The 25,181-nt window shown below is 48.9% G+C and overlaps 1 protein-coding gene across 3 annotated transcripts in view; it reads left to right on the top strand.

Annotated features, from left to right (window-relative positions):
- LOC147099667 (parvalbumin beta-like) overlaps positions 1–25,181 on the top strand; it is a 114,928-nt gene that overhangs the window by 81,403 nt on the left and 8,344 nt on the right. For 2 of the 3 annotated variants that reach the window (XM_085969022.1, XM_085969021.1), the window contains exons 3-4: positions 13,944–14,011; positions 16,884–17,016. In XM_085969022.1, coding sequence (XP_085825148.1) covers positions 13,951–14,011; positions 16,884–17,016 — 194 coding nt within the window. In that variant the 5' untranslated portion in view covers positions 13,944–13,950. Of the gene's footprint in view, positions 1–12,982; positions 13,251–13,943; positions 14,012–16,883; positions 17,017–25,181 lie in introns of those variants that run through there. The other variant, XM_085969020.1, reaches the window with a different exon arrangement.

Below are 25,181 nucleotides of genomic sequence, written 5' to 3'. Positions count from 1 at the left end.
GTACCCTAGGATGCATGTTATCAGGCCCTGGGGATTTGTCCACCTTCAATCCCTTTAGCTTCCTTAACACCATATCCTTAGAGATATTGATTTGCGTCAGTTCCTCCTTTGCCAATGTCCCTATTTTTCCCGATATCCCAGGGAGGTTTTTTGTGTCTTCCTTCGTAAAGACTGACCCAAAGTATGCATTTAGTTGATCTGCCATTTCCTTATTTCCCATTATATATTCCCCCGTATCTGACTGCAATGGACCAACTTTGGTTTTCACCAGTCTTTTCCTTTTGATATACTTATAAAAGCTTTTGGAGTTAGTTTTTATATTTTCCGCCAGCTTGTTTTCGTAAGCTATTTTGCCCCTCTTGATTATGCCCTTTGCCCTCCTTTGCTCTATCTTAAACTGTTCCCAATCTTCCGCTCTGGCGCTTTTTTTGGCTATTTTATACGCCCTATCTTTGGATTTTATGCTGTCTCTAATTTCCCCTGTTATCCACGGTTGAGTCACCTTTTTAGATTTCCTTTTATGCCAGATTGGTATAAACAATTTTTGCAATTTTGTCATTCTATCTTTAAATGTTTGCCATTGTTTATCTACCTCCAGTCCTCCCAGGAACGTTGTCCAATCAGACCTACTCAGTTCCCGTCTCATGGCATCATAATTCCCCTTGTTTAAATTCAGGACCTTAGTCTGTGTCATGAGAGGGCGGGCCAAGAGACAACAGTGCGACAACAAATCGAGAAGTTCTGAGTCATGTTAGCTAATGTCCTCAAGCTCACTCCAGAAGTATTTGAGGGGAGCAGTCTTGTGTTGTTGGGTGTGGCTTGTGCTAATACACCAACTGCCCCCCCCCCCCCCGCTCCTCACATCATGAGCTCAGTTCCTGTCAATGTTTTGTACAAGCTATTTTTTGGAATGATGCTGTTCTCCACCCTTTCTGAGTATGAATTGATGTAGATAACGAGCGCGGTCAGACTTGGCGTCACTACTGATATTGCCAGGGACAGAGGGACAATGTCTGAAACGGTGGTGAAAGAATCATCAAATCACACAGCACAGAAGGCCATTCGGCCCATCCTGCCTGTGCTGGCTCTTTGGTAGAGCTCTCCAATTAGTCCCACCCCTCCGCTCTTTCCCCATAGCCCTGTAAATTTCCCCTCTTAATGTTATTTATCCAATTCCCCATTGAAAGTTACCATTGAATCTGCTTCCACCACCCTTTCAGGCAGCGCATTCCAGATCACAACAACTCGCTACGTGAAAAATCTCTCTACATCTCCTCCTTTGGTTCTTTTGTCAATCACCTTAAATCTGTGTCCTCTGGTTACCGACCTTCCTGCCACTGGAAACAATTTCTCCTTATTTACTCTATCAAGACCCTTTATGATTTTGAACACCTTTATCAAATCTCCCCTTAAACTATTCTGCTCGAAGGAGAACAACCCCAGCTTCTCCAGTCTCTCCACATAACTGAAGTCCCTCATCCCTGGTACCATTCTAGTAAATCTCCTAGACAGTGTCACACGCCGTTTTATATATGCTGATGACTTATGTATCACTGCCCAAAGCACTGATTTTAACACAGTGGAGAAAACGCTTTCTGAGGCCTTGGAGGGACTAAAATCCTACTATGAAGAAAACCACCTTCGCGCAAACTCATCAAAGATTGTGCATTCCACCTCAGAAACCGTGAAGCCAAACGCCAGTTGAAAGTAACCTGGTGTGGAGCAACACTGACGCATTGCGAACACCCTATCTACTTAGGAGTCACCCTTGACCGATGCCTCACCTTCAAGAACCACATCGAGAAGACAAAGGCAAAAGTGAGCGTACGAAACAACATCCTGAATAAGCTCACTAACACATGATGGGGAACAAGCCCGAAAACATTGCGAACCAGTGCACTTGCTCTTTGCTATTCCACTGCTGAATACGCCTGCCCTGCATGGGAAAGGTCTACTCATGCCAAGAAGATGGATGCCGTTCTGAATGCAAGCTGCCGATTTATCACAGGTTGCTTAAAACCAACAAACACCAACAGCCTATATATCCTGGCGGGTATCGCTCCCCCTGATATAAGAAGAACGGTAGCCAGCAAGAAGGAGCGACTCCGTCAAACATCAGATGAGAGGCACCCTCTGCATTGTCATACACCTACACCCAACCGCCTAAAGTCAAGGAAGAGCTTCATGAACAGTGTTGTTCCATTACAATCAACCTCATCTGAAGCCCGCATCGCCTTGTGGAAAGACCGGCTCGCCAGTCTTGGACAACCCCCAGCGATGGAAATTTTACCTGATGAAAGCCTTCCCCCAGGAGCTAATTGCAACTGGGCAATCTGGAAGTGCCTGAACAGACTGAGGACCGGTGTAGGTTGCTCAAAGGTGTCACTAAGCAAATGGGGATGTTCAACCAGCCCGACAACTTGTGAATGTGGAACTGAGGCACAGACTATGCAACATCTCCTGCAATGCCCATCGTTAGAGGAACCCTGCACTGTTGCAGATCTTGCCGAATCCAACAACAAGGCGCAAAAATGTGTCCAGTTCTGGCTAGGCTATGTATAGACTGTCCGTGGACACGATAAGAAGAAGTAAATCTCCTCCGCACCCTCTCCAAGGCCTTGACATCCTTCCTAAAGTGTGGTGCCCAGAATTGAACACAATACTCCAGCTGAGGCCTAACCAGTGTTTTTTTGATAAAGGTTTAGAATAACTTCCTTATTTTTGTACTCTATGCCTCTAGTTATAAAGCCAAGGATTCCCTAAGCTTTTAACAGCTTTCCCAACTTGCCCTGCCACCTTCCAAGGCTTGTGTACGTGTAGGGATGAGTGACAGCAGAGGGAGGGTGTCGGGAGGAGGGAGAGGGAGTGGGTCTGAGGATTTGGAGTTTAGGAGAGGAACAAGAGAGGAAAGAGCAGGGCAATTAGTGACAATTCCTTCATAATATTCCATTGCCCAAAATAGTTTTCACCCCAGGTTATTAACATGGTGTTATTATACGTCAATGTGCAGATCCAGGTTCACAATGAAAGATTTCTTGGTTGAAATGGGGGGGGTCAGCTGGTGTCTGTGAATCTACCTCAGGCGGGGTCAGCACCTTAAGGGGGGGGGGGGGGCAGAGCGATTGGTTCCACGGGGGGTGCGGGATGTACAAGAGGCCAGAATTGGAGGAACGCAGAGTTCTCGGAGGGTTGGAGGCAATGTTCTCGCTAATCTTTTAATGGGCGTGCGGCCCATTCAATTTCTCGTGCGTGCGCGGTTATTTCAATTGTGAAACTATCGAGCGGCCTGCGCGGGACCTCCAGATCGCTGCACAGCCACGCACCTTAACGGGAACATTGGTTGTAGGAGGTTACAGAGATAGGGAGGGGCGATGCTATGGAGGGATTTGCACATGAGGATTGTAAGAATGCCACTCTAAGTAACCTCATTCATTAATAGGTCCAAGAGTCTATTGAATCTACTTTATTAAGAAATACAAAATTTAGTTTCTGCCATATACGTCAACCATAGTAAACATGCAAGTCCTGCTCCTGCTCTGCCTGCCCTGTAAGCTCATTACTCTTTGCTTATAAATCGATCACCCTCGCCCTGCGCCTTGCAGTGAGTGAACGAGGGGTGCAAGATCCCCCCACATGGCACGGTCTCATTTCAGGAGCTCTCTCAGGGAGGTGCTCGATGGGAGATGCTGCACAATACCTCGGGACCAGGGATTCCCGGCCAATTGACCGACTCCACCTTTACCGTTTGTTTTATTAATTCCCGGGATGTGGGCGTCGCTGGCCAGGCCGGCATTTATTGCCCGTCCCCAGTTGCCCCTTGAGGTGGTGGTGCTGGTGAGCCGCCTTCTTGAACCGCTGCAGGTTTGCTGCAACTGAGGGTCTCGCTGGGCCACTTCAGAGGGCAGGTAGGAGTCAACCATGTGTGGGACTGGAGTCACACACAGGCCCAGACCAGGTAAGGATGGCAGGTTTCCTTCCCTGAAGGACATCAGTGAACCAGTTGGGTTTATTACGACAATCCGACAGCTTCACGGTCACTTTCACTGATCCCAGCTTTTTATTCACAGATTTTTAAAACTGAATTCTAATTCTCAAACTGCCCGTGGTGGGATTATGAACTCACATTCTCTGAATTAATAGTCCAGCAGCATAACCAGGACACCACTGTACCCCACGCAGTACCAGGGAACGAGCGGGACCTGGCTGATTGGCAGGGTTACTCTGGGACCTCACCTGTCCAATTGTCTCCAGGAAATTGCACAGCTCGACTGTGCTTCCTGCTGGTGAATGGTGGATCAGCATGTGGCAGCAATAGCCTGTGTGAGGCCGGGCTGGAGCGACACTTTCCTCATGAAAGCATGGACCAGTTTGTTTAAATTGCAATCTTGTTACAGGTGTTCGAAGTTCAAGGCAACTCCTTCCTTCTCATCCTCCCAACTGGATCAGAAAGTGAGGAATGACTGTCAGAACAAGACACAAGGTTGGAGAGTTTATCCACATGGACAAGCCAGCTATTCAGTGAGAGGGAGAGGCAGCTCTGACACGGCAAGAGAGCCCCAGGTGGGCAGAGGAAATGCTTCAAGGACACCCCTCAAAGCCTCCTTGAAAAAGTGCAACATCCCCACCGACACCTGGGAATCCCTGGCCCAAGACCGCACAAAGTGGAGGAGAAGCATCCGGGAAGGCGCTGAACACCTCGAGTCTCTTCGCCGGGAGCAAACGGAAGCCAAGCGCAGGCAGCGCAAGGAGCGCACGTCAACCCAAGCACCCCACCCACCCGCCCGCCCCTTCAACCACCGCCTGCCCCACCTGTGACAGAGACTGTAGGTTCCGCATTGGACTCATCAGTCACCTGAGAACTCATTTTTAATGTGGAAGCAAGTCATCCTCGGTTCCGAGGGACTGCCTAAGAAGAGGAGAAGGAGAGGATCCGCCATCAGGTGGTTAGGGTTAGTTGGGTTTGTGTAATTCGACATTCAGTAGCCGGGCTAGTGGTTTATTCACCAGGTGCTGCGGGTTACTGGGAATTTTGACCCCGGTAGGTTTAGCAAAGGAATAAAAACAGAAAATGCTGGAAAAATGCAGCAAGTCACACAGCATCTGTGGAGAGCTGTGGTAACACCTTCAGCTGCCTGGGCCCCAAGCTCTGGAATTCCCTCCCTCAACCTCTCCGCCTCTCTCTCCTTTTAAGACGCTCCTTAAAACCTGCCTCTTTGACCAAGCTTTTGGTCACCTGTCCTCATATCTCCCGCTGTGGCTCGGTGTCAAATTTTGTCTGATAATCGCTCCTGTGAAGCGAAGCACCTTGGGACAATTTACTATGTTAAAGGCGCTATATAAATACAAGTAGCTGTTGTAGTTGAGAGAGACAGAGTTAGTGTTTCAGGTCGATCACCTTTCATCATAACAGGAAGATGTTAGAGATGGCGAAAACTCATCGACCTGAAACGTTAACTCTGTTTCTCTCTCCACAGCGACCCGCTGAGTGTTTCCAGCATTTTCTGTTTTTATTTCAGATTTCCAGCAACCGCAGTATTTCCACCATGTGAGAGGTTTAACAGTTTTTAAGCAAGTACAGAGTCAGGGTAAAGGGGGGGAGGGGAAAGAACAAACAGTCTGGGATCGGGCGGAGGGCAGGAGCGATGGAATGACAAAAGGGATGATGGGATGGTGCGAGGCAAAAGTGGGTGATAATGGGACAAACAGAAGATGGCTCTCGAGGAGTTGTAAATGGTTCCAACAGAATGGGGTGGGGGGAGGGGGGGCAGCATGGGAAATCTGACACGGAGTACTGGCTCCCGTGGCCCGGGAATGTGGCGGAGAAGGGTGGGAAGACCTCAGGGATGGGGATCACCCCCAGCCGTGTACCGATAGGGGACCCCCCCCAAACCGGGAACCCCCCCCCAACCCACCCGGGGACCCCCCCAACCCGGGGACCCCCCCAACCCACCCGGGGACCCACCCATCCCGGGGACCCCCCCAACCCACCCGGGGACCCACCCACCCAGCACCAGCCCACCCACCCCTACTCTCAGTGCCTCTGCTCCAGCCATCCTTCGCTCAGTAATCTCCAGCTGCTGCACCGGCCGCGTAAACCAGCCGAGCTGCGGGGAGCTGACAGTAACCGCGGTCCCACCGTCAAGTTACAGTCGACAGGTTAATGAAAGGGAATGTGAGGAGCTGGCCTCGCACATTCAGACAGCCTCTGTGTTCGCAGCAGAGCCCAGCAGTACTACAGGGCCCGGCTCCTGATAGAGAGAAAGAGAGAGACAGATAAACAGAGAGAAACAGACAGAGACAGAGAGAGAGAGACGGAGAGGGAGAGAGAGGGAGAGAGCTAGGGCAGAACTAGGCCAATATCCATTAATAATCACTATCCAAAAAAGAGCCACCAAATTTTGGAAACACCTAAAAATGAGCAACCCCCACTGCTATCATTACGAAGCCCTGAAATGCCAAGAGAGGACCATAAAGAAGAATACCCTCAGTCAACTAGTCCTGGGACTCAGTGAAGTAACTACTAACAATAACCAGCCCCAGGACAGTGACAGGGTAACACAAAGAATTCGACCCAACACAATCGTCACTAAGCAAAAGGAAAAATATCTGTCATATTGGGCAGAAACAACAAAAACCCAAAACAAACTCAATTGCTACTTGGCCCTAAACAGACAATACAACATGGCTGATTACCTGACCATGGTAAAGGATAGCAAACTGAGAAAAATCTTGACAATGTACAGACTTAGTGAACATAGCCTGGCGATCGAAAAAGGTAGACACAGGCAGACCCGGCTACCAAGAGAGGACAGGATATGCTCTCACTGCAGTCAGGGAGTGGTGGAGACAGAGATGCACTTCCTCACAGCTTGTAGAAAATATCAGGGCACAAGGGAGAATTTCTACCCAAAATTCACAAAAATATGCCCGGAATTCAGAAATTTGAATGACGACCAAAAACTCCCATACCTACTAGGGGAAGAGAGAAATTGTGTAACCTTAGCGGCACACTATGTTACAGCTTGCCATAAACAGAGGGACAACCACTAAATATAAGAAAAGAGTATATAAAAATTATATGAATGTATATTTATACACTCAGGGATATATCTGTTTATACACTGTATGGATAGATCTGTATTTTTGTGTTCAACCATGAATGTTTTTCGATGCTTTGGCAACATAAGATGTACCTTGTCATGCCAATAAAGCGATTTGAATTGAATTGAATTGAGAGACAGAGAGAGAGAGAGAGAGAGAGAGAGACAGAGAGGGAGACAGAGAGGGAGACAGAGAGGGAGAGAGATAGAGAGAGACAGAGAGGGAGAGAGATAGAGAGAGACAGAGAGGGAGAGAGAGAGGGAGAGAGAGAGACAGGGAGAGAGAGAGACAGAGAGGGAGAGAGACAGAGAGAGAGAGAGACAGAGAGGGAGAGAAAGATAGAGAGAGAGAGACAGAGAGAGAGAGAGACAGAGAGGGAGAGAAAGATAGAGAGGGAGAGAGAGAGAGAGAGATAGAGAGAGAGAGCGAGCCAGAGGGAGAGAGAGAGAGAGAGAGACAGAGAGGGAAAGACTGAGACTGTGGCTTCTCTCTGCACTGTCTCCAGCCCTGGACTGTCTCTGAGCTCAGGACTTCAATCTGCTGATCTATCACTGCTAGGCTTTGTTTTTCTATACAGTCCAGTTACTGAGCATATTGTAGTGGTGTAGACTGTTATCCTTTTGTTTACACAGCATGCTGATGAAATACTGTTCTGCTGTTGTGTGCAGGGCAGCACGTTTGAGTAGATGGTCTTTGAACGGGGAAATGATAAGGGAACAGGCAGAAGATGTCCAAACGTCCTTGTGGTCAGAGGATGATGAGTGCTGAGGTTAGGAAAGCAAATACAGTCTGTCTCTACTGATGAAATATTGAATAAATTCATTAGAATATCGTGCCAACATATGGAAATGGCGGACTAAAGTTAAGATTGGAATGTGGAATGGGTGTAGTGGAGAGATGTGGGATGAGACTCTGAGAGAAAGAGATGTGGGCTGCTCGTCCTCCCAGGATAAGTTACAGAAAGAAAGACAGATAAAGGAAGAACTTGCATTCCTATAGCGCCTTTCACAACAACAGGACGTCCCAAAGCACTTCACAGCCAATGAATTACTTTTTGAAGTGTAGTCACTGTTGTAATGTATGAAACACAGCAGCCAATTTGTACACAGCAAGCTCCCACAAACAGCAATGTGTTAATGACCAGATAATCTGTTTTAGTGATGTTGGTTGAGGGATAAATATTGGCCCCAGGACACCGGGAAGAACTCCCCCCTGCTCTTCAAAATAGTGCCATGGGATCTTTTATGTCCACCTGAAAAAGCAGATGGGGCCTCGGTTTAACGTCTCATTTGAAAGACGGCATCTCCGACAGCGCGGAGCTCCCTCAGTACTGCCCCTCTGACAGTGCAGCGCTCCCTCAGTACTGCCCCTCCGACAGTGCGGCACTCCCTCAGTACTGCCCCTCTGACAGTGCGGCACTCCCTCAGTACTGCCCCTCCGACAGTGCAGCACTCCCTCAGTACGGCCCCTCTGACAGTGCGGCACTCCCTCAGTACTGCCCCTCCGACAGTGCAGCACTCCCTCAGTACTGCCCCTCCGACAGTGCGGCGGGGAGTTCTCTCCGGTGTCCTGGGCCAATATTTATCCCTCAATCAACATCACTAAAAGAGATTATCTGCTCATTATCACATTGCTGTTGTGGGAGCTTGCTGTGCACAAATTGGCTGCTCCGTTTCCTACATTACAACAGTGACTACACTTCAAAAAGTACTTCATTGGCTGTAAAGCACTTTGGAGCGCCCTGAGGTGGTGATAAGGGTATGGGGAGAAGGCAGGGACAGGGTACTGAATTTGAATGATCAGCCATGATCTCATTGAATGGCGGAGCAGGCTCGAGGGGCCGAATGGCCTACTCCTGCTCCTATCTTCTATGTTTCTATGTTTAATTTTTAATTTCAATTTCAATTTCATTTTATTTGTCACATAACCAAATACAACAAGTGAAATCCAGTCAGTGAAATGCTTTTTTCTTAACGAGCCGAGCGCACCAATCAGCAAAGGACACTTAGCTGCTATGAAAGGCGCTGTAGAAATGAAAGTCTTTCTTTTTTTTAAATAATGCAGTAACATTGTAACCTTCAATATTAACATAGCAATATTGTTACACAGTAATAATATAATAACATTGTAAAAGTAGATTTAAAGCACGGTGTCTGCAATCAGTGCTCCCTATTGATGTGTGACCTGCACACTGGCCCTGGGAACAGCACCGCGAGTTGTGTTTTAACAGGATGACATGATCAGCACCACATTCAGTGAAGCTCAGTCCTGTCCTCCTTGACAGCCACACACACAGTGGGAGTCAGAGCAACAACAACTTGTATTTATACAGCACTTTAAATGTAGTAAAACGTCCAGAGGCGCTTCACAGGAGCGATTATTAAAATATAATTTGACACCGAGCCACATAAGGAGATGTTAGGACAGATGACCAAAAGCTTGGTCAGAGAGCTCGGTTTTAAGGAGCGTCTTAAAGGAAGAGAGAGAGGCGGAGAGATTTAGGGAGGGAATTCCAGAGCTCAGGGCCCAGGCAGCTGAAGGCACCTGGTTGAGCGATTATAATCGGGGATGCTCAAGAGGCCAGAATTGGAGGAGCGCAGATATCTCGGGGGGTTGTGGGGCTGGAGGAGGTTACAGAGATAGGGAGGGGGGCGAGGCCATGGAGGGATTTGAAAACAAGGATGAGAATTTTAAAATCAAGGCATTGCTTAACTGGGAGCCAAAGTAGGTCAGCGAGCACAGGGGTGATGGGTGAATGGGACTTGGTGCGAGTTAGGACACGGGCAGCAGAGTTTTGGATGAGCTCAATTTTACAGAGGGTAGAACGCGGGAGGCCAGGAGTGCGTTGGAATAGTCGAGTCCAGAGGTAACAGAGGCATGGATGAGGGTTCCAGCAATGGATGAGCTGAGGCAGGGCCGCTGTACAGGAATCCGGAGTAGGAACCCTGGTGGATTTTCTTCCCCCGCACCCTGTCTGCCTCACTACCAACCCCCTCAACCCTCCCGCTTCAGCCGAGCTTTCATTCTCTTTCTCAAATTCATTTTCTACCAAAGTTCCACATCTGTTTTCACCTCTGTCAAGCAGTTGGGGACATGTTCTACATTAAGGGGCCTGTATCGAGAACTGAGGTGACCCTGCTTTCTCCAATAGACAACAGAATCCCAGCAGGTGTGATTATATGAATTACACACCTGCGTGCTCACATAACTGTGCCTATTTACTGAGAGTCACGGTGTCAATAAGCAAATTCCCACACTGACCTTCCCCCCCACGTTGTGCCATCTCCCTCACAGTCTGTGACGGGTTATTAACACAGGCTTCAGCTCTTTTCAAAATCAATTCTCCTTCCTTGGTCTCAAGGCGCTGTCGCAGCTGGCGTTCAGATACACAGGAGCAGAACTCGGACACCTCGCGAGCGCGCCCAGTGCATTCTTCGCTTGTGAGCTTATTTTACCAGGTGGGGCATGATGGCCAAGGAAGATACGGATCTCACCCAAAGCCCAGGTTAATGCTCTGTCCGTTGGAGGTGTATAAAATTATGAGGGGCCTGGATAGAATGGATAGGAAGGAACTGTTTCCCTTAGCAGAGGGGGTCAACAACCAGGGGGCATCGATTTAAAGTAATTGGTCGGAGGTTTAGAGTGGATTTGAGGAGAAATGTTTTTCACCCAGAGGGTGGTAGGGGTCTGGAACTCACTGCCTGAAATGGTGGTAGAGGCAGAAACCCTCATCATATCGGAGGAAGTGCTGCACTGTCGGAGGGGCAGTACTGAGGGAATGCCGCACTGTCAGAGAGGCAGTACTGAGGGAGTGCTGCACTGTCGGAGGGGCAGTACTGAGGGTGTGCCACACTGTTGGAGGGGCAGTACTGAGGGAGCGCCGCACTGTTGGAGGGGCAGTACTGAGAGAGCGCCGCACTGTTGGAGGGGCAGTACTGAGGGAGTGCTGCACTGTCGGAGGGGCAGTACTGAGGGAATGCCGCACTGTCGGAGGGGCAGTACTGAGGGAGCGCCGCACTGTCGGAGGGGCAGTACTGAGGGAGCGCTGCACTGTCGGAGGGGCAGTACTGAGGGAGCTCCGCACTGTCAGAGGGGCAGTACTGAGGGAGCGCTGCACTGTTGGAGGGCCGGTACTGAGGGAATGCCGCACTGTCGGAGGGGCAGTACTGAGGGAGCGCCGCACTGTCGGAGGGGCAGTACTGAGGGAGCTCCGCACTGTCGGAGGGGCAGTACTGAGGGAGCACCGCATTGTCGGAGGGGCAGTACTGAGGGAGCGCCGCACTGTCGGAGGGGCAGTACTGAGGGAGCGCCGCACTGTCGGAGGGGCTGTACTGAGGGAGCGTCGCACTGTCTGAGGGGCCATCTTTCAGGTAAGACATTAAACACAGGCCCTTTCTGCCTGCTCCAGTTGTTCAGGGAGGTGTAAAGGAACCTACTGCACTATTTGAAGATGAGCAAGAAGCTCTTCCAGGGTCCTGGACAACATTTCTCTCCTAATCAACACCCCCCAAAACAGATTAATTTCTCATTCTCATTGCTGCGTGGGATCTTGCTGTGCACAGTATGGCTGACAATTTAGCTTCATAACCACAGAGACTGCACTTCCAGGAAATTCACTGTAGGTGAAGTGTTTGGCAATGTCCTGGGAGACCTATTAAGAAACTATGATGTAAAAAGAAAAAGAAGGACTTGCATTTCTCCGGCACCTTCCAGAGCCTCAGGACATCCCAGAGTGCTTCACAGCCAATGAAGTACGATTGAAGTGTAGTCACTGTTGTAATGTACGAAACACGGCAGCCAATTTGCACACAGCAAGATCCCACAAACAGCAATATGATAATGACCAGATCATTTGTTTTAGTGATGTTGGTTGAGGGATAAATTGTCTCTAAATTGTCAGACTGCTTGTCCGACATCCAGTACAGGATGAGCAGAAATTTTCTCCAACTAATTATTGGGAGAACCGAAGCCATTGTCTTCGGTCCCCGCCACAAACTCCGTTCCCTAGTCACCGACTCCATCCCTCTCCCTGGCATCTGTCTGAGGCTGAACCACACTGTTTGCAACCTTGATGGCATATTTGACCCTGAAATGAGCTTCCGACCACATATCCGCGGCATAACTAAGACCACCTATTTCCACCTCCATAACATCGCCCGTCTCCGCCCTTGCCTCAGCTCATCCACTGCTGAAACCCTCATCCATGCCTTTGTTACCTCTAGACTCGACTATTCCAACACACTCCTGGCCGGCCTCCCACATTCCACCCTACGTAAACTTGGTGATCCAAAACTCGGCCGCCTGTGTCCTAACTCGCACCAAATCTCATTCGCCCATCACCCCTTGTGCTCGCTGACCTACATTGGCTCCCGGTTAAGCAACGCCTCGATTTCAAAATTCTCATCCTGGTTTTCAAATCCCTCCATGGCCTCACCCCTCCCTATCTCTGTAACCTCCTCCAGCCCCACAACCCCCACCCGAGATCTCTGCGCTCCTCTAATTCTGGCCTCTTGAGCATCCCCCGATTATAATCGCTCCACCATTGGCGGCCGTGCCTTCAGCTGCCTGGGCCCCGAGCTCTGGAAGACCCTCCCTGAACCTCTCTGCCTCTCTCTCCTCCTTTAAGAGGCTCCTTAAAACCCACCTCTTTGACCAAGCTTTTGGTCATCTGCCTAATTTCTCCTTATGTGGCTCGGTGTCAAATTTTTTGTCTTATAATACTCCTGTGAAGCGCCTTGGGACGTTTTACTACGTTAAAGGCGCTATATAAATACAAGTTGTTGTTGTTGTTGGATGAACACAGCCTCTATCGTGTTTACCTTCATTGGATTAACATTTCCGTTCGGACAGCTTCCTGCCTGGTATGGGGAGAGCGGATCCACGAGGTACAGAGCGGAAGCTGGGATCTCTCATTCACACAGTGCAATCCTGTTCAGCTTTGTCTGCAGTGTAAACAGGGCAAACTCTGACCTCAACAGACCCATTCTCACACCACCTCAATGGTGTAGTTAATCCAGGTGTCCGCCCCTTTGTAACTGCCATTAAAATCAGTGCGGTGCGTCCTGTATATAAAGGCCAGCAGCGGAACTGACAGCAGATGCAAGTGTTCACCTCTCGACTACCTGCCTCAGACACAGAAGAGCACAAGGGTGAGTGTTATTCAATCTACCTTTGTTAAATTACCATCAGAAATACACTATGATTAAGTATTCTACTGCTCTTTGTTGGGCGTGTGAAATAATTCAAAATGAAACTCTTAACAACAGAGGTTTTGGGTCCCGTGTGATCTTCACCGAGTGTAGCACAAGAGTTTATGCTTAAAGGGTTTTCGCCCCCACACGCTTCTCAGATCAGAAACATAGGGTTGCTGAGAATTTCATTGATGAAGAACTAATAGTGAAAGGGAATTCTTCACCCTTGTGTTTTCTGTACTATCTGTGAAAACTGGAGACTTTTAACAGGCAATGAGATCTGAGGGAGATTTAAACTGGGAGATCTTCACATAGAGAGGGTGAAACTGATACAGATCTGCCATGATCTCATTGAATGATGGAACAGGCTCGAGGGGCTGAATGGCCTCAATATGTTCCTATGAGTGAGTTAAACTAGGAGATCTTCGTACAGAGAGTTCGTGACCAGTGCCAAGAGTTCACAAATATTTGTTCAATGAATGGTAAAGAACTGCACATTCCAGACAGTTTATTCCAGTCTGTATTGAAAGAAAGAAAGACTTGCATTTATATAGCGCCTTTCACGACCACCGGATGTCCCAAAGCACTTTACAGCCAATGAAGTAATTTTTGAAAAGTAGTCACTGTTGTCTGACGACTTCTCGTTCACAGGTTTACGATGAAGATGACTGATTTCCTCACGGCTGGTGATGTGGCTGCTGCTCTCGCTGAATGCAACGGTAAAGTCACACAGCACTTAACAAAAAATCCTCCTTATTTCCTATTGTTCTTGACTCTTGCGGTTTTGCAGGGTTCAGGCGCCCTCTGAAGCCTCATCCAAGTGTGTGGAACCTGGGCGCAATCCCCCCATCCCTACCCCAGGGCCACTGATCCTGATTTTAGCATCTCTGCCACTGTGTTCGCTGAGGTAATCGAACAGCTCGGGTCTGGGACTGCCTGGTGTATGTGGCTCAGTACCATCTGTAACGCATTGACCTCTGCCTGTAACGCAATGACCCCTGCCTGTAACACAATGACCCCTGCCTGTAATGCAATGACCCCTGCCTGTAACATAATGACCCCTGCCTGTAACGCACTGACCCCTGCCTGTAACGCAATGACCCCTGCCTGTAACGCATTGATCCCTGCCTGTAACGCAATGACCCCTGCCTGTAACGCAATGACCCCTGCCTGTATTGCATTGACCCCTGCCTGTAACGCATTGACCCCTGCCTGTAACGCATTGAACTCTGCCTATATCGCAATGACCCCTACCTGTAACGCAATGACCCCTGCCTGTAACACAACGACCCCTGCCTGTAAAGCATTGACCCCTGCCTGTAACGCAATGACCCCTGCCTGTAACGCAATGACCCCTGCCTGTAACACATTGCCTGTAACTCAATGACCCCTGCCTGTAATGCATTGACCCCTGCCTGTAACGCAATGACCCTGCCTGTAATGCAATGACCCTGCCTGTAACGCATTGACCCCTGCCTGTAACACAATGACCCCTGCCTGTAATGCATTGACCCCTGCCTGTAACGCAATGACCCCTGCCTGTAACACAACGACCCCTGCCTGTAACACAACGACCCCTGCCTGTAACGCAATGACCCCTGCCTGTAACGCATTGACCTCTGCCTGTAATGCAATGACCCCTGCCTGTAAAGCAATGACCCCCGCCTGTAATGCATTGACCACTGCCTGTAACGCAATGACCCTGCCTGTAATGCATTGACCCCTGCTTGTAACGCAATGACCCCTGCCTGTAATGCATTGACCCCTGCCTGTAACAGAATGACCACTGCCTGTAACGCAACGAACCCTGCCTGTAACACATTGATTCCTGCCTGTAACACAATGACCCCTGCCTGTAAAGCATTGACCCCTGCCTGTAATGCAATGACCCCTGCCTGTAACTCATTGACCCCTGCCTGTAACACAATGACCCCTGCCTGTAACACAATGACCCCTGCCTGTAACACAATGACAACTGCCTGTAACGCATTGACCCCTGCCAGTAACACAATGATGCCTGCCTGTAACACAATGACCCCGACCTGTAACGCAATGACCCCTGCCTGTAACGCAATGACCCCAGCCTGTAACGCAATGACACCTGCCTGTAACGCAATGACCCCTGCCTGTAACGCAATGACCCCTGCCTGTAATGCATTGACCCCTGCCTGTAACGCATTGACCCCTGCCTGTAATGCAATGATCCCTGCCTGTAACGCAATGACCCCTGCCTGTAACACAATGCACCCAGCCTGTAACTAAATGACCCCTGCCTGTAACGCAATGACCCGTGCCTGTAACACATTGACACTTGCCTGTAACGCATTGACCCCCTGCCTGTAACGCAATGACCCCTGCCTGTAACACATTGACCACTGCCTGTCGCGCATTGACCACTGCCTGTAATGCATTGATCCCTGCCTGTAACGCATTGACCCCTGCCTGTAACGCATTGACCTCTGCCTGTAACACAATGACCCCTGCCTGTAACACAATGACCCCTGCCTGTAACACATTGACCGCTGCCTGTAACACAATGACCCCTACCTGTAACACAATGACACTTGCCTGTAATGCAATGATCCCTGCCTGTAATGCAATGACCCCTCCTGTAATGCAATGCACCCAGCCTGTAACTCAATGACCCCTGCCTGTAACGCAATGACCCGTGCCTGTAACACATTGACACTTGCCTGTAACGCATTGACCCCCTGCCTGTAACGCATTGACCCCTGCCTGTAACACAATGACCCTTGCCTGTAACGCATTGACCCCTGCCTGTAACACAATGACCCCTGCCTGTAACACATTGACCCCTGCCTGTAACGCAATGACCCCTGCTTGTAACACATTGACCCCTGCCTGTAATGTAATGACCCCTGCCTGGAACACATTGACCCCTGCCTGTAACGCAATGACCCCTGCCTGTAATACAATGACCCCGCCTGTAACGCAATGACCCCTGCCTGTAACACATTGACCCCTGCCTGTAACGCAATGACCCCTGCTTGTAACACATTGACCCCTGCCTGTAATGTAATGACCCCTGCCTGGAACACATTGACCCCTGCCTGTAACGCAATGACCCCTGCCTGTAATACAATGACCCCGCCTGTAACGCAATGATCCCTGCCTGTAACGCAATGACCCCTGCCTGTAATACAATGACCCCGCCTGTAACGCAATGATCCCTGCCTGTAACACATTGACCCCTGCCTGTAATGTAATGGCCCCTGCCTGTAGCGCAATGACCCCTGCCTGTAACGCAATGACCCCTGCCTGTAACGCAATGACCCCTGCTTGTAACACAATGACCCCTGCCTGTAATGTAATGACACCTACCTGTAATTGTTCTGTATAATCATATTTTTATGAGTTGAAATGTATTGTAGAAAGGTGTCACAGAATGTTGATGCCCAGCACCTGAGTCTTCGCTCCAGTGTTGAAACTGATTTATGAACAATGAACAGACTTTGAAGAATTTAAGGATTCCCTGGTTTCCGCAGGAACTCTGAGCAAACCCGCACCCGCCCCCCGCCACAAAATCAACGTTCCTCAGGTGCTCTCGTTAATAACTCTGTCCTGTTCCAGATCCCGGCTCCTTCAACCTCAAGAAATTCTCCAAAACCTCCGGCCTGGCCAATAAATCCACCGAAGAGATCAAGAAAATCTACGCCATTCTTGACGACGACAAAAGTGGCTTCATCGAGATGAACGAGCTCAAGTAGGAAATTCCTCGTCTTCTCCAAACATTATCACACTGCACACACTGAATGTAACAGGAGAAAGCACAGTTACCACACTGCACACACTGAATGTAACAGGAGAGAGCACAGTTACCACACTGCACACACTGAATGTAACAGGAGAAAGCACAGTTACCACACTGCACACACTGAATGTAACAGGAGCGAGCACAGTTACCACACTGCACACACTGAATGTAACAGGAGAGAGCACAGTTACCACACTGCACACTGAATGTAACAGGAGAGAGCACAGTTACCACACTGCACACACTGACTGTAACAGGAGAGAGCACAGTTACCACACTGCACACACTGAATGTAACAGGAGAGAGCACAGTTACCACACTGCACACACTGAATGTAACAGGAGAGAGCACAGTTACCACACTGCACACACTGAATGTAACAGGAGAGAGCACAGTTACCACACTGCACACACTGAATGTAACAGGAGAGAGCAGAGTTACCACACTGCACACACTGAATGTAACAGGAGAGAGCACAGTTACCACACTGCACACACTGAATGTAACAGGAGAGAGCACAGTTACCACACTGCACACACTGAATGTAACAGGAGAGAGCACAGTTACCACACTGCACACACTGAATGTAACAGGAGAGAGCAGTTACCACACTGCACACTCTGAATGTAACAGGAGAGAGCACAGTTACCACACTGCACACACTGAATGTAACAGGAGAGAGCACAGTTACCACACTGCACACTCTGAATGTAACAGGAGAGAGCACAGTTACCACACTGCACACACTGAATGTAACAGGAGAGAGCACAGTTACCACACTGCACACTGAATGTAACAGGAGAGAGCACAGTTACCACACTGCACACTCTGAATGTAACAGGAGAGAGCACAGTTACCACACTGCACACACTGAATGTAACAGGAGAGAGCACAGTTACCGCACTGCACACACTGACTGTAACAGGAGAGAGCACAGTTACCACACTGCACACTCTGAATGTAACGGGAGAGAGCACAGTTACCACACTGCACACACTGAATGTAACAGGAGAGAGCACAGTTACCACACTGCACACACTGACTGTAACAGGAGAGAGCACAGTTACCACACTGCACACACTGAATGTAACAGGAGAGAGCGCAGTTACCACACTGCACACACTGAATGTAACAGGAGAGAGCACAGTTACCACACTGCACACACTGAATGTAACAGGAGAGAGCACAGTTACCACACTGCACACTGAATGTAACAGGAGAGAGCACAGTTACCACACTGCACACACTGAATGTAACAGGAGAGAGCACAGTTACCACACTGCACACACTGAATGTAACAGGAGAGAGCACCGTTACCACACTGCACACTCTGAATGTAACAGGAGAGAGCACAGTTACCACATTGCACACACTGAATGAAACAGGAGAGAGCACAGTTACCACACTGCACACACTGAATGTAACAGGAGAGAGCACAGTTACCACACTGCACACACTGAATGTAACAGGAGAGAGCACAGTTACCACACTGCACACACTGAATGTAACAGGAGAGAGCACAGTTACCACACTGAATGTAACAGGAGAGCACAGTTACCACACTGCACACACTGAATGTAACAGGAGAGAGCACCGTTACCACACTGCACACTGAATGTAACAGGAGAGAGCACAGTTACCACACTGCACACTCTGAATGTAACAGGAGAGAGCACAGTTACCACACTGCACACACTGAATGTAACAGGACAGAGCACAGTTACCACACTGCACACACTGAATGTAACAGGAGAGCACAGTTACCGCACTGCACACACTGAATGTAACAGGAGAGAGCACAGTTACCACACTGCACACTCTGAATGTAACAGGAGAGAGCACAGTTACCACACTGCACACACTGACTGTAACAGGAGAGAGCACAGTTACCACACTGCACACTCTGAATGTAACAGGAGAGAGCACAGTTACCACACTGCACACTGAATGTAACAGGAGAGAGCACAGTTACCACACTGCACACTGAATGTAACAGGAGAGAGCACAGTTACCACACTGCACACTGAATGTAACAGGAGAGAGCACAGTTACCACACTGCACACACTGAATGTAACAGGAGAGAGCACAGTTACCGGACTGCACACACTGAATGTAACAGGAGAGAGCGCAGTTACCACACTGCACACACTGAATGTAACAGGAGAGAGCACAGTTACCACACTGCACACACTGAATGTAACAGGAGAGAGCACAGTTACCACACTGCACACTGAATGTAACAGGAGAGAGCACAGTTACCACACTGCACACACTGAATGTAACAGGAGAGAGCACAGTTACCACACTGCACACACTGACTGTAACAGGAGAGAGCACAGTTACCACACTGCACACTCTGAATGTAACAGGAGAGCACAGTTACCACACTGCACACACTGACTGTAACAGGAGAGAGCACAGTTACCACACTGCACACACTGAATGTAACAGGAGAGAGCACCGTTACCACACTGCACACTCTGAATGTAACAGGAGAGAGCACAGTTACCACATTGCACACACTGAATGAAACAGGAGAGAGCACAGTTACCACACTGCACACACTGAATGTAACAGGAGAGAGCACAGTTACCACACTGCACACACTGAATGTAACAGGAGAGAGCACAGTTACCACACTGCACACACTGAATGTAACAGGAGAGAGCACAGTTACCACACTGCACACACTGAATGTAACAGGAGAGCACAGTTACCACACTGCACACACTGAATGTAACAGGAGAGAGCACAGTTACCACACTGCACACACTGAATGTAACAGGAGAGAGCACCGTTACCACACTGCACACTGAATGTAACAGGAGAGAGCACAGTTACCACACTGCACACTCTGAATGTAACAGGAGAGAGCACAGTTACCACACTGCACACACTGAATGTAACAGGACAGAGCACAGTTACCACACTGCACACACTGAATGTAACAGGAGAGCACAGTTACCGCACTGCACACACTGAATGTAACAGGAGAGAGCACAGTTACCACACTGCACACTCTGAATGTAACAGGAGAGAGCACAGTTACCACACTGCACACACTGACTGTAACAGGAGAGAGCACAGTTACCACACTGCACACTCTGAATGTAACAGGAGAGAGCACAGTTACCACACTGCACACTGAATGTAACAGGAGAGAGCACAGTTACCACACTGCACACTGAATGTAACAGGAGAGAGCACAGTTACCACACTGCACACTGAATGTAACAGGAGAGAGCACAGTTACCACACTGCACACACTGAATGTAACAGGAGAGAGCACAGTTACCGGACTGCACTCTGAATGTAACAGGAGAGAGCACAGTTACCACACTGCACACACTGAATGTAACAGGAGAGAGCACAGTTACCACACTGCACACACTGAATGTAACAGGAGAGAGCAGTTACCACACTGCACAATGAATGTAACAGGGGAGAGCACAGTTACCACACTGCACACACTGAATGTAACAGGAGAGAGCATAGTTACCACACTGCACACACTGAATGTAACAGGAGAGAGCACAGTTACCACACTGCACACACTGAATGTAACAGGAGAGAGCACAGTTACCACACTGCACACACTGAATGTAACTGGAGAGAGCACAGTTACCGCACTGCACACACTGAATGTAACAGGAGAGAGCACAGTTACCACACTGCACACACTGAATGTAACAGGAGAGAGCACAGTTACCACACTGCACACTGAATGTAACAGGAGAGAGCACAGTTACCACACTGCACACTGAATGTAACAGGAGAGAGCACAGTTACCACACTGCACACACTGAATGTAACAGGAGAGAGCACAGTTACCACACTGCACACACTGAATGTAACAGGAGAGAGCACAGTTACCACACTGCACACACTGAATGTAACAGGAGAGAGCACAGTTACCACACTGCACACACTGAATGTAACAGGAGAGAGCAGTTACCACACTGCACACTCTGAATGTAACAGGAGAGAGCACAGTTACCACACTGCACACACTGAATGTAACAGGAGAGAGCACAGTTACCACACTGCACACTCTGAATGTAACAGGAGAGAGCACAGTTACCACACTGCACACACTGAATGTAACAGGAGAGAGCACAGTTACCACACTGCACACTGAATGTAACAGGAGAGAGCACAGTTACCACACTGCACACTCTGAATGTAACAGGAGAGAGCACAGTTACCACACTGCACACACTGAATGTAACAGGAGAGAGCACAGTTACCACACTGCACACACTGAATGTAACAGGAGAGAGCACAGTTACCACACTGCACACACTGAATGTAACAGGAGAGAGCACAGTTACCGCACTGCACACACTGAATGTAACAGGAGAGAGCACAGTTACCACACTGCACACTCTGAATGTAACAGGAGAGAGCACAGTTACCACACTGCACACACTGAATGTAACAGGAGAGAGCACAGTTACCACACTGCACACTCTGAATGTAACAGGAGAGAGCACAGTTACCACACTGCACACACTGAATGTAACAGGAGAGAGCACAGTTACCACACTGCACACACTGAATGTAACAGGAGAGAGCACAGTTACCACACTGCACACTCTGAATGTAACAGGAGAGAGCACAGTTACCACACTGCACACACTGACTGTAACAGGAGAGAGCACAGTTACCACACTGCACACTCTGAATGTAACAGGAGAGAGCACAGTTACCACACTGCACACTGAATGTAACAGGAGAGAGCACAGTTACCACACTGCACACACTGAATGTAACAGGAGAGAGCACAGTTACCGGACTGCACTCTGAATGTAACAGGAGAGAGCACAGTTACCACACTGCACACACTGAATGTAACAGGAGAGAGCACAGTTACCACACTGCACACACTGAATGTAACAGGAGAGAGCACAGTTACCACACTGCACAATGAATGTAACAGGGGAGAGCACAGTTACCACACTGCACACACTGAATGTAACAGGAGAGAGCACAGTTACCACACTGCACACACTGACTGTAACAGGAGAGAGCACAGTTACCACACTGCACACTCTGAATGTAACAGGAGAGAGCACAGTTACCACACTGCACACACTGAATGTAACAGGAGAGAGCACAGTTACCACACTGCACACACTGAATGTAACAGGAGAGAGCACAGTTACCACACTGCACACACTGAATGTAACAGGAGAGAGCACAGTTACCACACTGCACACACTGAATGTAACAGGAGAGAGCATAGTTACCACACTGCACACACTGACTGTAACAGGAGAGAGCACAGTTACCACACTGCACACACTGAATGTAACAGGAGAGAGCACAGTTACCACACTGCACACACTGAATGTAACAGGAGAGAGCACAGTTACCACACTGCACACACTGAATGTAACAGGAGAGAGCACAGTTACCACACTGCACACACTGACTGTAACAGGAGAGAGCACAGTTACCACACTGCACACACTGAATGTAACAGGAGAGAGCAGTTACCACACTGCACACACTGACTGTAACAGGAGAGAGCACAGTTACCACACTGCACACACTGACTGTAACAGGAGAGAGCACAGTTACCGCACTGCACACACTGACTGTAACAGGAGAGAGCACAGTTACCACACTGCACACACTGAATGTAACAGGAGAGAGCACAGTTACCACACTGCACACACTGAATGTAACAGGAGAGAGCACAGTTACCACACTGCACACACTGAATGTCACAGGAGAGAGCACAGTTACCACACTGCACACACTGAATGTAACAGGAGAGAGCACAGTTACCACACTGCACACACTGAATGTAACAGGAGAGAGCACAGTTACCACACTGCACACTGAATGTAACAGGAGAGAGCACAGTTACCACACTGCACACACTGAATGTAACAGGAGAGGGCACAGTTACCACACTGCACACACTGAATGTAACAGGAGAGAGCACAGTTACCACACTGCACACACTGAATGTAACAGGAGAGGGCACAGTTACCACACTGCACACTCTGAATGTAACAGGAGAGAGCACAGTTACCACACTGCACACACTGAATGTAACAGGAGCGAGCACAGTTACCACACATTCAGTGTGTGCAGTGTGGTAACTGTGCTCGCTCCTGTTACATTCAGTGTGTGCAGTAACAGGAGAGAGCACAGTTACCACACTGCACACACTGAATGTAACAGGAGAGAGCACAGTTACCACACTGCACACACTGAATGAAACAGGGGAGAGCACAGTTACCACACTGCACACACTGAATGTAACAGGAGAGAGCACAGTTACCACACTGCACACTGAATGTAACAGGAGAGAGCACAGTTACCACACTGCACACACTGAATGTAACAGGAGAGAGCACAGTTACCACACTGCACACACTGAATGTAACAGGAGAGAGCACAGTTACCACACTGCACACACTGAATGTAACAGGAGAGAGCACAGTTACCACACTGCACACACTGAATGTAACAGGAGAGAGCACAGTTACCACACTGCACACACTGAATGTAACAGGAGAGAGCACAGTTACCACACTGCACACTGAATGTAACAGGAGAGAGCACAGTTACCACACTGCACACACTGAATGTAACAGGAGAGAGCATAGTTACCACACTGCACACACTGAATGTAACAGGAGAGAGCATAGTTACCACACTGCACACACTGAATGTAACAGGAGAGAGCACAGTTACCACACTGCACACACTGAATGTAACAGGAGAGAGCACAGTTACCACACTGCACACTGAATGTAACAGGAGAGAGCACAGTTACCACACTGCATGTAACAGGGGAGAGCACAGTTACCACACTGCACACACTGAATGTAACAGGAGAGAGCATAGTTACCACACTGCACACACTGAATGTAACAGGAGAGAGCACAGTTACCACACTGCACACACTGAATGTAACAGGAGAGAGCACAGTTACCACACTGCACACACTGAATGTAACTGGAGAGAGCACAGTTACCGCACTGCACACACTGAATGTAACAGGAGAGAGCACAGTTACCACACTGCACACACTGAATGTAACAGGAGAGAGCACAGTTACCACACTGCACACACTGAATGTAACAGGGGAGAGCACAGTTACCACACTGCACACACTGAATGTAACAGGAGAGAGCACAGTTACCACACTGCACACACTGAATGTAACAGGGGAGAGCACAGTTACCACACTGCACACACTGAATGTAACAGGAGAGAGCACAGTTACCACACTGCACACACTGAATGTAACAGGGGAGAGCACAGTTACCACACTGCACACACTGAGTGTAACAGGAGAGAGCACAGTTACCACACTGCACACTGAATGTAACAGGAGAGAGCACAGTTACCACACTGCACACTGAATGTAACAGGAGAGAGCACAGTTACCACACTGCACACTCTGAATGTAACAGGAGAGAGCACAGTTACCACACTGCACACACTGAATGTAACAGGGGAGAGCACAGTTACCACACTGCACACACTGAATGTAACAGGAGAGAGCACAGTTACCACACTGCACACTCTGAATGTAACAGGAGAGAGCACAGTTACCACACTGCACACACTGAATGTAACAGGAGAGAGCAGAGTTACCACACTGCACACTGAATGTAACAGGAGAGAGCACAGTTACCACACTGCACACACTGAATGTAACAGGGGAGAGCACAGTTACCACACTGCACACACTGAATGTAACAGGAGAGAGCACAGTTACCACACTGCACACACTGAATGTAACAGGAGAGAGCACAGTTACCACACTGCACACACTGAATGTAACAGGAGAGAGCACAGTTACCACACTGCACACACTGAATGTAACAGGAGAGAGCACAGTTACCACACTGCACACACTGAATGTAACAGGAGAGAGCAGTTACCACACTGCACACTCTGAATGTAACAGGAGAGAGCACAGTTACCACACTGCACACACTGAATGTAACAGGAGAGAGCACAGTTACCACACTGCACACTCTGAATGTAACAGGAGAGAGCACAGTTACCACACTGCACACACTGAATGTAACAGGAGAGAGCACAGTTACCACACTGCACACTGAATGTAACAGGAGAGAGCACA

This window comes from Somniosus microcephalus, chromosome 28, assembly GCF_052327205.1.
Source record: "Somniosus microcephalus isolate GS21.2 chromosome 28, FLI_Smic_1.0, whole genome shotgun sequence".
Taxonomy (NCBI): Eukaryota; Metazoa; Chordata; class Chondrichthyes; order Squaliformes; family Somniosidae; genus Somniosus; species Somniosus microcephalus.
Note: the sequence above shows the minus strand (reverse complement) of the source record. Positions and strands in the feature narration are given on the sequence as shown.